The following is a 13,470-nucleotide window of genomic DNA, read 5'->3' as shown; positions in this document are numbered from 1 at the left end:
TTTATGTGAACTAATTTGATGAAAAAAATAAATTCTTTCTGTGTTACTGAGCTAAATTATTTACTTAAGTTGGGTGAACTGACACATTACTATTTCAAAGACTAGTGTTTGGGAATTTTTTTGTGAGTAGCTTTCTGGCAGATTCAGTATGATTACACAAGGTTTAATGTGTTTCTTTAAAAATTTCATCATATAACAAAATAACTAATAATATTAAAAGGCACTAAAATAAAGTTACGAAGTCCACAGCTTTCAAAAGGAGACAATCTGTGTTTTATGTGAATTTTCCACTTGCAAAGTAGGGGCTGTAGTTGCTGTTTAGTGAGGATGAAATGGATTGTGACGTTTATACTGCATTTCAGCAAGACTTCAGCAAGGTTGCATTCAGCCTCATTGCTCGCCAGGGTGCCTAGTATTCTGTACACTCCAGTGGGGAAGCCTCACCATTTTACAAAACTACCCTAAGCCAGGGTTCTGGGGACAAAGGCTTTGGGCTATAAGGAAGCATTTGCACATGTCCTTCCTTGGTATGTCTTATTTTGTGAAGCATTTATTATTCTCCGCTCATTTGTCTCTCCCAAACTCCTGCAGGGGCTTAACCCCCAAAGTCATATATTGGTTGTTATTAAGAGAGTGGAAACAAACCTACCATGATGCTTAGAGGTGGGGCCTCTTTGAAGTGAATAGATAAAATGAGAACACTGGGGTGGAGCTCTCATAATTGAATCAGGTGGCTTTATAAGAAGAGGGTCAGAGATCACCTACACCACCACCACCACGAGTGTTTTTGCCAGAAACCTGTACTGTGTTGTTTACTTTCAGAACTATGAGCCCAAATAAAGCTCTTTTCTTTCCTTTGTTTTGTTTTTGTGGTACTGGGGATTGAATCTGGGACACTGAGCTATATCCTCAGCCCAGCTCCTCTTATAAAGTAGTCTGCATCTGGGTTGTTTCATTGTAGTAACAAAAGGCTAACCATTATATCTTTCTTACCAGCATATCCTTGGGCACCTATGTCCTGCCTTCTGGGAGGCTCAGGGTCCAGTGGGTGTAGGGCTGCGAGGAACCAGCAGGAAAGGAGACAATGGTGGTAACAGGCAAGAGGTACTGTGCTGACATCTTGGAGAGGCATCTTATTCTCAAGGGCCAGGGCAGGAAGTCATGATGAGGCATCTTTCCACAGAATTTCGAGAGACTGTCAAACAAGATGAAAATTGGAGGGCCCTCCTGGGGCAGAACAGCATGCTAAAAGCTGGGAAACAGAGCTTTCTAGAAATGGCCAGAAGTCAGTGTGCCATGTCAGGATGGAGAGAGGAAGAGGGAACCATGGAGGAAGGTGCAGTTTCCTTCAATGATACAAACTACTATTCTCCACTTCACTGTTTTTTTTTTAAAGTATTTTTTTATGGCGCTCTAGTAAATGAGGTCTATTTCCATAGGATGCAAAGTGGAATGCCATCACTCTTGGGCTGTGTTAAACACTTCCGCTCCTTCCCCTACAAAGTTCCATTAGCTGACAGGATCGCATGTCTAAAATGAGGCACATTAAAGAGATTTACAGGCAGTTAATTGACTGTCTCTTTCTAGTTTCCCTCATACTTGAATGTTCATTTTGCTGTGTCTCTAAACAACACATTATTATAAAGTAGTGCATTCACAAAAGATAATTTGAGGAGTTTATGTAAAATCATATTCAAAATGAAAAGATAATTCCCAAACTTAATGAAAACTGTTGTTTCCTGGCTTATGTTTAGAAAAGCTGAGAACTTTTGAGCATATGGTAATCTTACTTAAAGGATTAATACTAGAAATAAGATTAATTAGCATAGGTTAAGAAGGATTCGGAAGTCATTATTGTTACTCACTTTAGACTGTAGTCTAGAATTTATATGAGATCCACTGTAAATTGATCTCCCTTCGCAATGTCCCGCGATGGTTTCGTGGCAATGCTTTATGGTTGATCGTTGCTATTTGGTAACACATATTTACATATGTATGTCAGAATTCTTTAGAATTCTAAGCATTTAAAAAGTTTGTGAATTCTCAAGAAATAGTAGCCATTATGATGAGGATGGGTAAGTGTGAAAAGAGAGGAAATACAGAGAAACTACAGTTTTGATGTGTGCAGTCTGGGCAGAGATTAAAGGTTGTCAATAAGGTTTTTAGGGTCAGTGGCTTAATGGTGACACAGAAATGGCAATTCATCTCTATTACAAAGGTTGCATTGGTTGACTTTAAGATAAACATGACGTAGAATATGAAATCGTCCTGACTTACATTTTCTACTCCTGCTATTTGAATATCCTTTTAGAAGTTTTCGTCTCTAAACAAATAATTGGCAACAATCTCTGTCCTGTTTCTTAAGGGCTGGGATCCTATGACGTACTATTCTGTGGTTTGTTTTCTCATTTAACAATTACCCATTTGTCATAGTAATCCGTAATCACAGTGGTTAGCGTTTATTATGACAGGTGCTATATTAAACAACTTTATGTGTTTTATTCTTTTTATGCCCATAAGCCATTGGTAGATGAAGATACTGGGCAAGAGGAAGGGTTAGAAAACAGTAAAAGTCAGGTGTGGTGGCACACGCCTTTAATCCCAAAACTCAGGAGGCAAAGGCAGGCAGATCTCTGTGAGTTCAAAGCCAGCCTGCTCTACATAGTGAGTTCCAGGCCAGCTGGGGCTACAAGGAGACCCTGTCTCAAAAAAGAAAGAAATGTAGTTTTAAAATGTCATAACAAAGCCCATTGTGGATAATTAATATATGCTAATAAAAACTTATAGAAAATGAAATGTACTCAAAGTCACACAGCTAGTAAGTATGGGCCTGGGCTTCAAGCACTGGACTGAGTGTTGACCTGGGTCCTCAGTTGTTATCTTGCTCAAGGTTTCTGTCAGTTAAGGTAGATCTAGTTCACTCTCTCTAATGGCTACTCGCACATGCAGATAGGTACTGCAAATCTCCTCCCACCCTCACCTCAGCCTCACGTTTGTCAACATTGAACCTAGGCGGGAACTACCCTGATCCCTCAACCCAGGCAAGGTGATTAAGAAGTGTGCTGAGTACTCACTCCTCTCAGCAGTGCCTGCCTCCAGTTGTCCACAGAGAGGACTGACTTGGTTTCATACCTTTCTGGGCTCCATCCCTGCCTGTATCACTCTGTTCTTCCTGGATAGCCTGTTCTCTATGTTTTCTTGGGACCACTCAGGTGGGTGAGTCTGTGTGGTACTTGTAAGAAAGCACCAGAATGGATTTACTCACTCAGGTTAGTGGGTTTTCATAGGACTCCAGTTTTACCTGCTATTGCAAATGATATTGTGAATGACCTTATATTATTGTTATCGGACTCCATCCACAGGCCCTCGCCTCACTCAGGTTGTGGTTTTTGTGTGTGTGTGATTCTATTTTCCAAAGACCCTTAAGAAAAATTATTTTATGACCCCTTGCCTCCCCCAGACAACAAGTCAGTAATGGTTTAAACTAGCAGGGAAGTGCCAAGTTCAGGTTTCTGTTTTAATGTCAGTCAGTGTTCTGCAGAGGTTGGCTTAGAGGAGGAAAGAGGGGGCTGTAAGGCCATTCAGGAAGCCAGAGCAGTATTCTCCCAGATGTGGGCTTGCACCTAGGGAGGGACAGTGGAGACAGGGACAGGGAGGTGGGTACATTCCAGAAGTAGAGATGAGAAGAGTTAGTCATGGCAGAATGAAGATCAGGGAGACTCTGGACTGAGTGGATGGGGAGCATAGGCTGATGGTCACATTTGAGGAGGAAAATCAAGAAGCCATTTTTGGTTTTTCTTCTTTTAAGCTGGAAGTAACATTGAACCAAAGGCTGTGACATAGAGGCAGATGAACAGGACCGTATGGAAGTGAGAGCTGAGTTGAGGACAGAGAGAAGGGAGGCAGGCACAGGAGAAACCAACATCATCAGGCAGAGGGCTGCAGACTTCCTATGCAGAACAGTGAGAGGGTGACCTGCAGCTGTCTGTGATAGGCAATCACTGGACCTCAGTCCACGCTTGTCCACCTGAAAGAATGCAGCTGGGGGCAGGGAAAGAGGAGCAGAGCCCTTCATCTTTGGATCAGAATGGTTTGCTGTGGTTTCAGGACAAAAACTGGACTCATGAAGCTTTGTCTCTAACAAGAGGGAGATTTTCATTAGCAGGAACTGGATTACATGGATGTAACCAGGCATGGAGAGCCTGGTTCAAACTGACTGAAATATTAGGTAAAGCAGATACAGAGCTGGCAAATCACTATCCAGTTGAGGTATATGAAAGATCAGGTACATTTCCTTCACTCATAGCTGTGCCCCTTACATAGTGGTAGTAAGACTTTGGTATTTTTCATTCTGTGATTCACAAAACAGCTCACAATCTATAAGCACAGTGGTCACAATGAAAATAGTAATAAAGCTACAATCACTATATATATATATATTTCCCTGTGCACACACATGACCACATATACATGTATGTGTATACATGGGTCCATGTATGTATATGCATGGGTCATCTATATTAACCCCACCCCCTCCATCCAAGGCTCAGGGAACATCATGGAAGAGTGGGCAGAAAGACAGAGAGGAGAGCTATGAAATGCTGGAATACTGATTTCTGGACATGACATGGCTGATGTATACATCGACTCACAACAGCTGTGGTCACCTGCACAAGATCAAGCCAGTCAAAACCCCAGCATGTATGGGGGAGGGGTTCCAGAGGCCCCACCCTTAACTGAGGAACTGTTGAGAACTGATGGCTACTAAGGGAGGGAGACTCACCTTTCTTTGGGGATATGGCTAGTAGGCTGCTCATGCCCAGTGGATGGCCCCACACCCATGTGTCCATGGTTAGCACTAATTAGACTCAGTGGATTAAAGCCAGTCAAAACCCCAGCATGTATGGGGGAGGGGTTCCAGAGGCCCCACCCTTAACTGAGGAACTGTTGAGAACTGATGGCTACTAAGGGAGGGAGACTCACTTTTCTTTGGGGATATGGCTAGTAGGCTGCTCATGCCCAGTGGATGGCCCCACACCCATGTGTACATGGTTAGCACTAATTACACTCAGTGGATTAATGATGATGATGATGATGATAATGGCAATGATGGTGACAATGATGATGATGATGATGTTGATGACGTGAAGTAGGGAAGAAGTCAGGCTGGTAGGTTCTGGGGAGAGGGAGATAACCGGGGTAGATAAGATAAAAACATTGTACGCATGTATAAATTTTCAAAGACTAAATAAAAATATTTAAAGAAAAGAAAGAAATTTTATCAGAAAGCTTAAATTCAGATTGCAGAGGCAATTCCATACCTTTCTCTTATCATAGGAAATCAGTTTTCTGTTATTATTAGAATCGTCTTAACTCTGGTTTTCTAATTTGTCTGTTGGCATCTGGGACTATGGATTTACATCGGCAAACACCAATCGTGACTTCTTTGCTCTGCTTCCCCTTTCAGGGGCAGCCAGGACCACTGGGGCCACAGGGACCGATAGGACCCTTGGGACCCCCAGGACCCACTGGGATTCCAGGAGAGAAAGGGATGAGAGGTGACAGTGGCCCTCCTGGAGCAGCAGGAGAGGAAGGGGACAAGGTGAGTCTCATTAGCCTGTCACCACACTCGAGTGCCCAGGTTTTTAGACTCACAAGTGCCGCATACCTGCACTCGGTCAAAGATTAAGACACGGGTCTCTGACAGTCAGTCCTTGCTCTCAGCCCCTCGAAAACCCTTCTAAACCATTTCGAAGCACCCCAATCTGTAACTGTGCACCAAGGAGGACTTGTATCATTCAGTGGCCTTTTAAATAACTTAAATGATATCTTCCGTATATCATGCTGAACATTTCTTCTTTTCACTCAACAATGTGTTTTAGAGATCATCCTATGTTAATTTCTTTAGGCCAGATTTATTCCTTTAAAAATACTAAAGAATATGTCATTTCTTATTTCCTGTTGATGAGAATGTGAAATTCTTCCCCAGCTCTATGTAGTGCCCGAATGCAGATAAAACCCTGTCAATTGCTGTTGTTCACATTTAAGAGGGTTTAGGGGGGCAGATTCTGAGAGCTGCATTTCTGACAGCATGATGAATATTGTATTTGATCTGCTGTGCCAAGCTGCCTTCCTAGGTACACACAACAGAGTGAGAGGGTCGTTCTTAAATCATGGAATTTAGACCCACCAATGTAACAAATGACAGTGACGGCAAAGGGTTTTTAATTATGGGCCACTAATCATCCATATTTTCAAATAAATCAATTTGCCAATCTAATAATTTAGTCATTTTTTTACATCATTGTTTTTTATTTTGGGATTAGGGTCCAACTGGTGTCCCTGGATTTCCAGGTTTGGATGGTATTCCTGTAAGTATCCCCAAGTTTTCACTGTTGTTTTAAGGCAGAAAGACGCACTCATTACAGCCTTCAAAGCTGAGCGGAGCATGGGGGTGCACATGTGTAATCTGAGCATTTGGGAACCTGAGGCAGGAGGATATGAGTTTAAAGCCTGCCTGGGTTACTGAGTGAGAGGTTGTCTCAAAAAAGAAAGGAAAAAAGGAAGAAAGAAGTACAGCAAAAACACACACAAAAAAAACCCTCTGAAAAACATGTTCAAAAAAGGTATATCTATTAGGCCAACGTTTATATTCTCATCTTAGTTACATTTCAATTTTGTACCATAATTCTCAAACCAAAACATTTTATGCAAAGAGCAAAGTCTTCAAGCAAATTAAAGAAAAGAAGCATCTCCCAAATAGAAGCTAGATGTATCTGTCATATCCAGCACCACCTTGCTCTGGAAAGAAACGTGTGCAAAAGGTTTACGTTCTGACGAGTCCTAATGCTGCAAGTGGGCCTGAGACATTCTCATATGGAAGCCAAGAGGGTGAAGGAAGGGAGAGTTGGTGAGCATCACCATCCATCAGAGCCTAAGGAGTTCGAAGAATGCTTCTTCCAAAGATGGAGAATAACAAACTAAATGGATTTAAATTTAGCTATATTGCAATTTTTCTCACGTTTAGTTTTACTACGTAGCACTTTTAGGAAGTTCCACAAAATGAAACAACTAAACATGGGGGTCAAATTTCTGTAATTTGGGATCCCTATTGCATAGTCTTAGTGGTTTTCTTGCAAAAATGCTTCACTCACAGTTTTATTCTCCACAGGGTCACCCAGGGCCTCCTGGGCCCAGAGGCAAACCTGGTGCGGATGGCTACAACGGTTCAAGGGGTGATCCAGGATATCCAGGGGAACCAGGAGCTCCTGGCCCAGGAGGTCCCCCAGTAAGTCAGCACTAGAACTGCCTATAGGAATCTTAAGGGAAAAGGACCTGTCTGTGGTAGGAACAGGCTTCGTATGTTCAGGAACCAGAGTCAACGTAAATGTACTGGAGCTGGAGAATTAAACTAGATGCTTGGGGAGGGGGATAGTGAGCTGGGCAGGACAAGAGTGGGGGCGGTTCACAGGCTCTGAGAGGAGACTAACTTTTCTTTTCTGTACCTGTGATGAGAAAACACTGAATGGCTTTAACGAAGGACTGTGATCTAACTGATTTCATTAAGATATTTCTTGTTCCTGCACAAAGAATAGGTAGTAATAAAAAGGGAGCTGGGAGACCAGTTACCAAAACTCAAGTTGTTATCGTTCAGGGTTCACTGCAGACATTTGAAATGCTCTGGGCAAGTCAAACAGAAAGAGATTCAACGCAGGGAGTTTGCACTTACTGAATGGTGGGAAGAATGGAACTCAGGGCCTCATTTGAAGCTACTGATCCCAAGGACCCACACTTGGCTGAGATCCAGAGTCAGGGAGCTGTGCCTATACCAGCCACTGCCTTTCACCCCCACATCCAGGTACAGCAAACAGACTCCCAGGTTTCTACTTCTGCCTTCCACATCACTTAGATAGAAATTAACTCATATCAGCTGCAAAGGAGTCTGGGAACTGCACCTTTCACCTTTTAAACCTCTGAAAGTCAAGAAGGTAGACTAGGGAAGGTTGAGGGTGGGTGTCCAAAAACAGCTCATAACATCCGGCACTGAGAGAGCACTGCTCTTCGCTCTTTCATGTTTCTTTAAACATTTGACCTTTTATTTACATATAACTTCAGCAGGGAAGATTCCCTCATTCCCTCCCTCCCTCCCTCCCACCTTCTCTTCCTCACCCTTCTCACTTAGCTACAGATAAGACAATTTGACCTTTCAAAATTGATTTTCTGTGGTTGATTTTCAGCCTTTCCCTCTTTAAATACCATTTCTCAAATCCTTCTAAGAGGTTTCTTATCAGCAGAACCATCCATTTTCTCTTTACGAGTCTTTCTTGTATCCCTGATCCAAGAACTGGTCTGATCCCAGAACCCAGAAGGATTTTCCAGAATTGTATCCTGTGGTGTTGTATAAGACCCACAGCCATTGTTCTTTGCTAAGGACTTCTCAGCCACGCTTTGCTCCTAGTCTCAGCCATTTGAAGTTTAAGTGCAGTGTGACAAATGTGCATATCCTAAGCTCTTCCAGTTGGTCCAGACCTCATTCCACTGAATCTGGCATTCAGGAGAGCAGGGCCTCTCAATGGCAGCTCTAACACAGCATGCGGTACTGACCACGGCGCTGGAGTCAGTCACAATAGTCTCTGCTAAACAGCTCTATCCCTTTGTCTCCTCTGACAGAGAGGCACAATCGCTCTGCCTGCTTCCACTGACTGTGACAGCTAAAGCAACCTCAGCAATCCGTGGGGGAAATCAACTATTGTTCTGTGACCTTTAAAGCGTTCGTTTTGTTAAAGCACTAAAAACTCTCTTACCATCACTTATAAATACACAAAGAAATGAAAAAAAAAACCCTAATATTTATTTGATGCTTTGTAATTAGAAACATTGAAAATCAAAGTGTTTCTTTTCTTGGCAAAAAATTTGTAAGAGTATATTGAATAGTATGTGTCTTTTATCCATTATGTAATTCATAATACTAAGTTAACCTCTTCAAACTTGGAAATACATCGCATTCTAAGTTTGGGTCCGTGTTCATTATTGAGAAGTACCTCACGGAGTTCCTTTAATGTGAAGTTGTGTGCGTCATTTCTCTAGGACGTCTTCACCCTTCCATCACAACCACTTCGGTCTGTCGCTATCCCATCATCCCTCTGTTCTCTGGCTGCCAGTACAGTCTTAAATGTCAGCGGGACCCCACTTCCCAGTCAACTGTTCTTCTCTAACTCCAAGTAAACTCTGTTTCACTTCCAACGTTGCAGACGTTTCTCGTGTATTTGTTTCACGTTCATCTTTCCTGGTCAAGTTTCTCTCTCAAGTAGCCAATTTTGTAAAATGTCACTTCAGTTTATCTCTGAGAGAAAAGGAAACAATGTATCTGCATGTTTTGCTGTGCTGTGTGTGTGTGTGTGTGTGTGTGTGTGTGTGTGCATTCAGGCACATTTTCACACTCAAAATATATGCAGTGATGTTCCTATAGACAAACTACCTCGCACCCTTTTGTAAACCCATTGGGACACACACACACACACACACACACGCAAAGGGTTGAGAAGAGGAAGAGGATCAACAAGAGCGAGAGGAGGATGAGAGAGTAACAGGGTGAATATGAATGAGATATGTTATATAGATTATGGAAAGGTCATAATGAAACCCGTTATTATACATAAGTAATGTATGTAATAGAAGCACTAAATTGAAAAAGAAATGAGACACAAGATGTGTAGTGACCAATCACAGCAGGCTTTGAAAGACGTGACACGATCAGTCACTGATCATGACCAGTCTGTTACTTATATAGTGATTGTGGACTGGTCGGCTAGCAGTGAAGTTTTTGCAGTGCTGGGGATCAACAAACCCAGGATCCTGGGCACGCTAGACACACTTTCTACCACTGAGTTACCACCCCAGCCTGTGAAGTTTTTACTTTGTGCAGTCATGCAATCTGTAACTGGTTTGGCTTAACTGTGGAACTGGGATTCATGTGGAGTGGAGCTGGGCAAGTCCAGGATTGCCTGTGGGGGCAAAACTGACTCCCCAAGGAGAATGCTGAAGTAAAGCCGTTGAGTGTCTCTGACTGGGAGCAAAGTCAGGCACTCTTGCAAGTGGGATCAACTTGAAATTTGTCTTTCACAGGTTGATAATATAAAGAAGGTAGAATTTTGTGTGCCAACTAAGTTAATGCATGTTAAGATAGGCGCACACCTTTAATCCCAGCATTCGGGAGGCAGAGGCAGGCGGATTTCTGTGAGTTTGAGGCCAGCTTGGTCTCCATAGCAAATCCAGGCCAGTTGGAGCTACAGGGAGACCCTGTCTCAAAAAGACCAAAAAAAAAAAAAAAAAAAAAAAAAAAAAAGAGAGAGAGAGAGAGAGAAATATTAGGAAAGTTTTGGCAGAGAATGAAATGAGGTATTTTATTCACTTTAAAAAAAAAATGTGTTAAGCAAGCTAGCGCTATACACAGAAGAAACATGCTGTGTATGTTGGAAGTTAGTCCTACAAAAGCATTTAAATTCTATTTCAAATACCAATACTGAAATGGATAAAATTAATGCTTATTAAAAGTATTTCTGGAGCATAGATTATATTTCAAAATTAATTTTAAGACTAATACCTATGTATTATATTGTAAGAAAAATTCAGTCTTTCTGCTGAATAACAAGTAAGTAACTGCAACAGTGGATAGTCTTCTCACCGAGTTCCTTAACAGAGCCTAACTGAATGTGAGTAGATGTCCATGAAGATTTGGAATGACAGCAGTGAAGATGGCGAATCTCTCCCGGTGAAGTGGCTAGTGACTGTTTTCTCAGTGAATGATATTTCATATGGAAAATACTGAAATGGTAGTGTGCTTTTTCCTCTTAAGCAAAGCTTTTCTTTTCAGGGTCTTCCTGGGGAACATGGAGAAAAGGGAGAGTCGACGTTCATTTTAGGTGGTGTTAAAGGTATTCAGGTGAGTATTGTCACCGTGACAGGTTTAGTAAAACTATTTTGCAATATGTAAACCATGCAGGAAGCATATGCGCAGGGTCTTCCATGGACAGATCCACTCTCCTACACATTCAGAACTACAGGAGCACATTTACTGAGGGTTCCTCACGTTTTTCATTAGTGTTACTTGGGACCAGGTAGTCATTTGTCACAGGGCTGACCTGAGCATCGCAGGACACTGAGCACCAGGCCCGGCCTCTGACCTTGACTCATGATGTGCCAGAAGCCTTCCTCACCCACACCAGCAACAGCTCCAACCTATCGTATATTCCTTGGTTGTCACCCCTAGGTAGGACATCACAGATGTATTTGTAGTTAAAACATGCTAATACTAATATTTTAACAGTAAGAATTATAGTTTTGCTTATAGCTTCAATGGCATTACAGTAAACTTAGCACCAAAACAGGGTCATTCTAGAATGATGACAGTATACTGGAAGGAGTGACTGTTACCTACTACCCCTGTGACTGTAAGCTGTCCCCTTAACCTCACTGAGCCTCATTTTCCTTATTTGTGAAAGAAAATTAAAATAATACCTGCCCTGCCTTCCTCTCAGTGTTGTTTAGATGACCTATCACAGCAATTCAAACTGCAGTGCAATGTAAACTGTAACAATTTATCATGAACAGAAGAAAACAAGCCAGATAGAGGGGGAGATGAGTGTAAAGACTTCCTCATCTTAAGAGAAACAGAGAATCTCTAATTACAATGGTCTATACATTACTTTTAATAAAATATTTTATTTATTTTTATTTTATTTTACTTTGTGTATGAGCGTATTGCCTGCATAGTGTGTAAGTGCACCCATGTTCTGCAATGCCTGTGTCGCAACCCCCAGAACTGGAGTTATGAACAGCTATTAGCTGTCATGTGGGTGCCTAGAATCAAACCCAAGTCCTCTGCAAGAGCAGCCAGTGATCTTAACTGCTGAGCCATCTGTCCAGCCCTACATCAATTACTTTTGAGAAAAAAATGTGCCTGAGTTTATTTCCCTTTCACATCCCTTCCGATCACTACTAAAAATGCAAACGCAAACAACAAGAACTCTAAAAATTGTTGGCTGCTCTGGAGAGCTGGACCCCTCATGCATTGCTGATGGGAATGTAAAATGGTACAGCTGCCATGGAAACATGATGACTCCACAACACTAGCCATAAGTTGCTGTACGACCCAGCAGCTTCACCCCGGGTAACAACCCAAAACACTGCGGGCACACATGTTTGCACAGCCACGTTCACAGTAGCTTTGTTCACAGTAGCCAAGAGCTAGAAGCTCCCTAAGTATCATCAACAGATGAATGGATGAACAAATGAGTAGATATGGGAAAATCCATAGGTGAGCATCATTTGTCCTTAAAAAAAAAAAATTCTTCCTTTAGATTGTTGGCCAGGGTGGCCCAAGAGACTCCCAGACAGTAACCCAGCATAGAACTGGGAAAATGAACAGTAGACCCCAATCTTATCTAAAGGAATGTTGGCAACAGATTGCTGCTAGATGAGGAAGAGCTGGTCTTCCTAAAACAAGGATCTCTAGAAAGGCTGACTAGACGCAGTGGATGGACTTGCACCGGGGAACGGCTGGGGGCACTGACAACACGGTAGGAAGTAACAGGGATGACAGTGTATGGGCTGGGGGGGTGGGGGGCTACAGGAGGGCGCCATTTGGGAAGTGGGTATATAGATGAATAGGATTGTTTAGGATGTTCTGTATGAAATACGCACCAAAAAAATCAATAAATTAAAAAAATGAGTTATATTTGAGGAAGAAGCATAAAAGTTTGTGAAAAACATTACCATTGAAATCTGCCTGATGACTTTATATCCGTGCTCAGGTGCCAAGGATCTCAGAAAGTAACTGACTCTGACTAGTAATAATCGAATATATAGAGATTAGAGATGCATGTGCAAACATCTAAGTGTTAGTTGCATTAAAAATAAGTTTTTCCTGTATGAAACAGTATACTTTAAAATGAAATGGAGATCTTTTTTAAAGGTTAAAACCTCATTCAATTTTATGTCTTATAAGATTTGTACTGAGTACAATATTGTATAACTGTATTAGTAAACCTAAAAATTTACAACCAGTTTTAAAAGAGATGCATCTTAGCTCTGGAAATTGTCATTGAATATGTCAATGCTGTTGTAATGAAATGCTTCTTTTAATTATATGGTTATTAAATAAATAATTTTTTTAAAAAAAGAAAGAAATTCTGAGGTAGGTAGCAATATAGATGAGTATCAATGACATCATACCGAGTAAAATAAGCAGTTATACAAGGACAAGGACTGCCTGGCTCCACTTAAATGAAGCCCCTAGAGCACTCAAGTTTAAAAACTCGGGAAGGGGGCTAGAGAGATGGGTAAGTGGTTACGAGCACTGGGTGCTCTTGCAGAGGACCCAGGTTCAATTCCCAGCACCCACATGGCAGCTAACAACCATCTGTAACTCCAGTTCCAGGAGAATCCAATGCCCTTTTCTGATTTCTACAT

At 41.8% G+C, this 13,470-nt stretch overlaps 1 protein-coding gene across 1 annotated transcript in view; it reads left to right on the top strand.

Annotated features, from left to right (window-relative positions):
- The window catches only part of Col4a4 (collagen type IV alpha 4 chain), a 158,322-nt gene that overhangs the window by 38,383 nt on the left and 106,469 nt on the right, over positions 1-13,470 (top strand). The window contains exons 5-8 of the mRNA XM_029560007.1: positions 5,468-5,602; positions 6,327-6,371; positions 7,172-7,288; positions 10,874-10,942. Coding sequence (XP_029415867.1) covers positions 5,468-5,602; positions 6,327-6,371; positions 7,172-7,288; positions 10,874-10,942 — 366 coding nt within the window. The remainder of the gene's footprint in view (positions 1-5,467; positions 5,603-6,326; positions 6,372-7,171; positions 7,289-10,873; positions 10,943-13,470) is intronic.

This window comes from Nannospalax galili, unplaced genomic scaffold (assembly GCF_000622305.1).
Source record: "Nannospalax galili isolate Female #2095 unplaced genomic scaffold, S.galili_v1.0 scaffold127, whole genome shotgun sequence".
Taxonomy (NCBI): domain Eukaryota; kingdom Metazoa; phylum Chordata; class Mammalia; order Rodentia; family Spalacidae; genus Nannospalax; species Nannospalax galili.
This window is presented reverse-complemented; position numbering and strand designations above follow the sequence as displayed.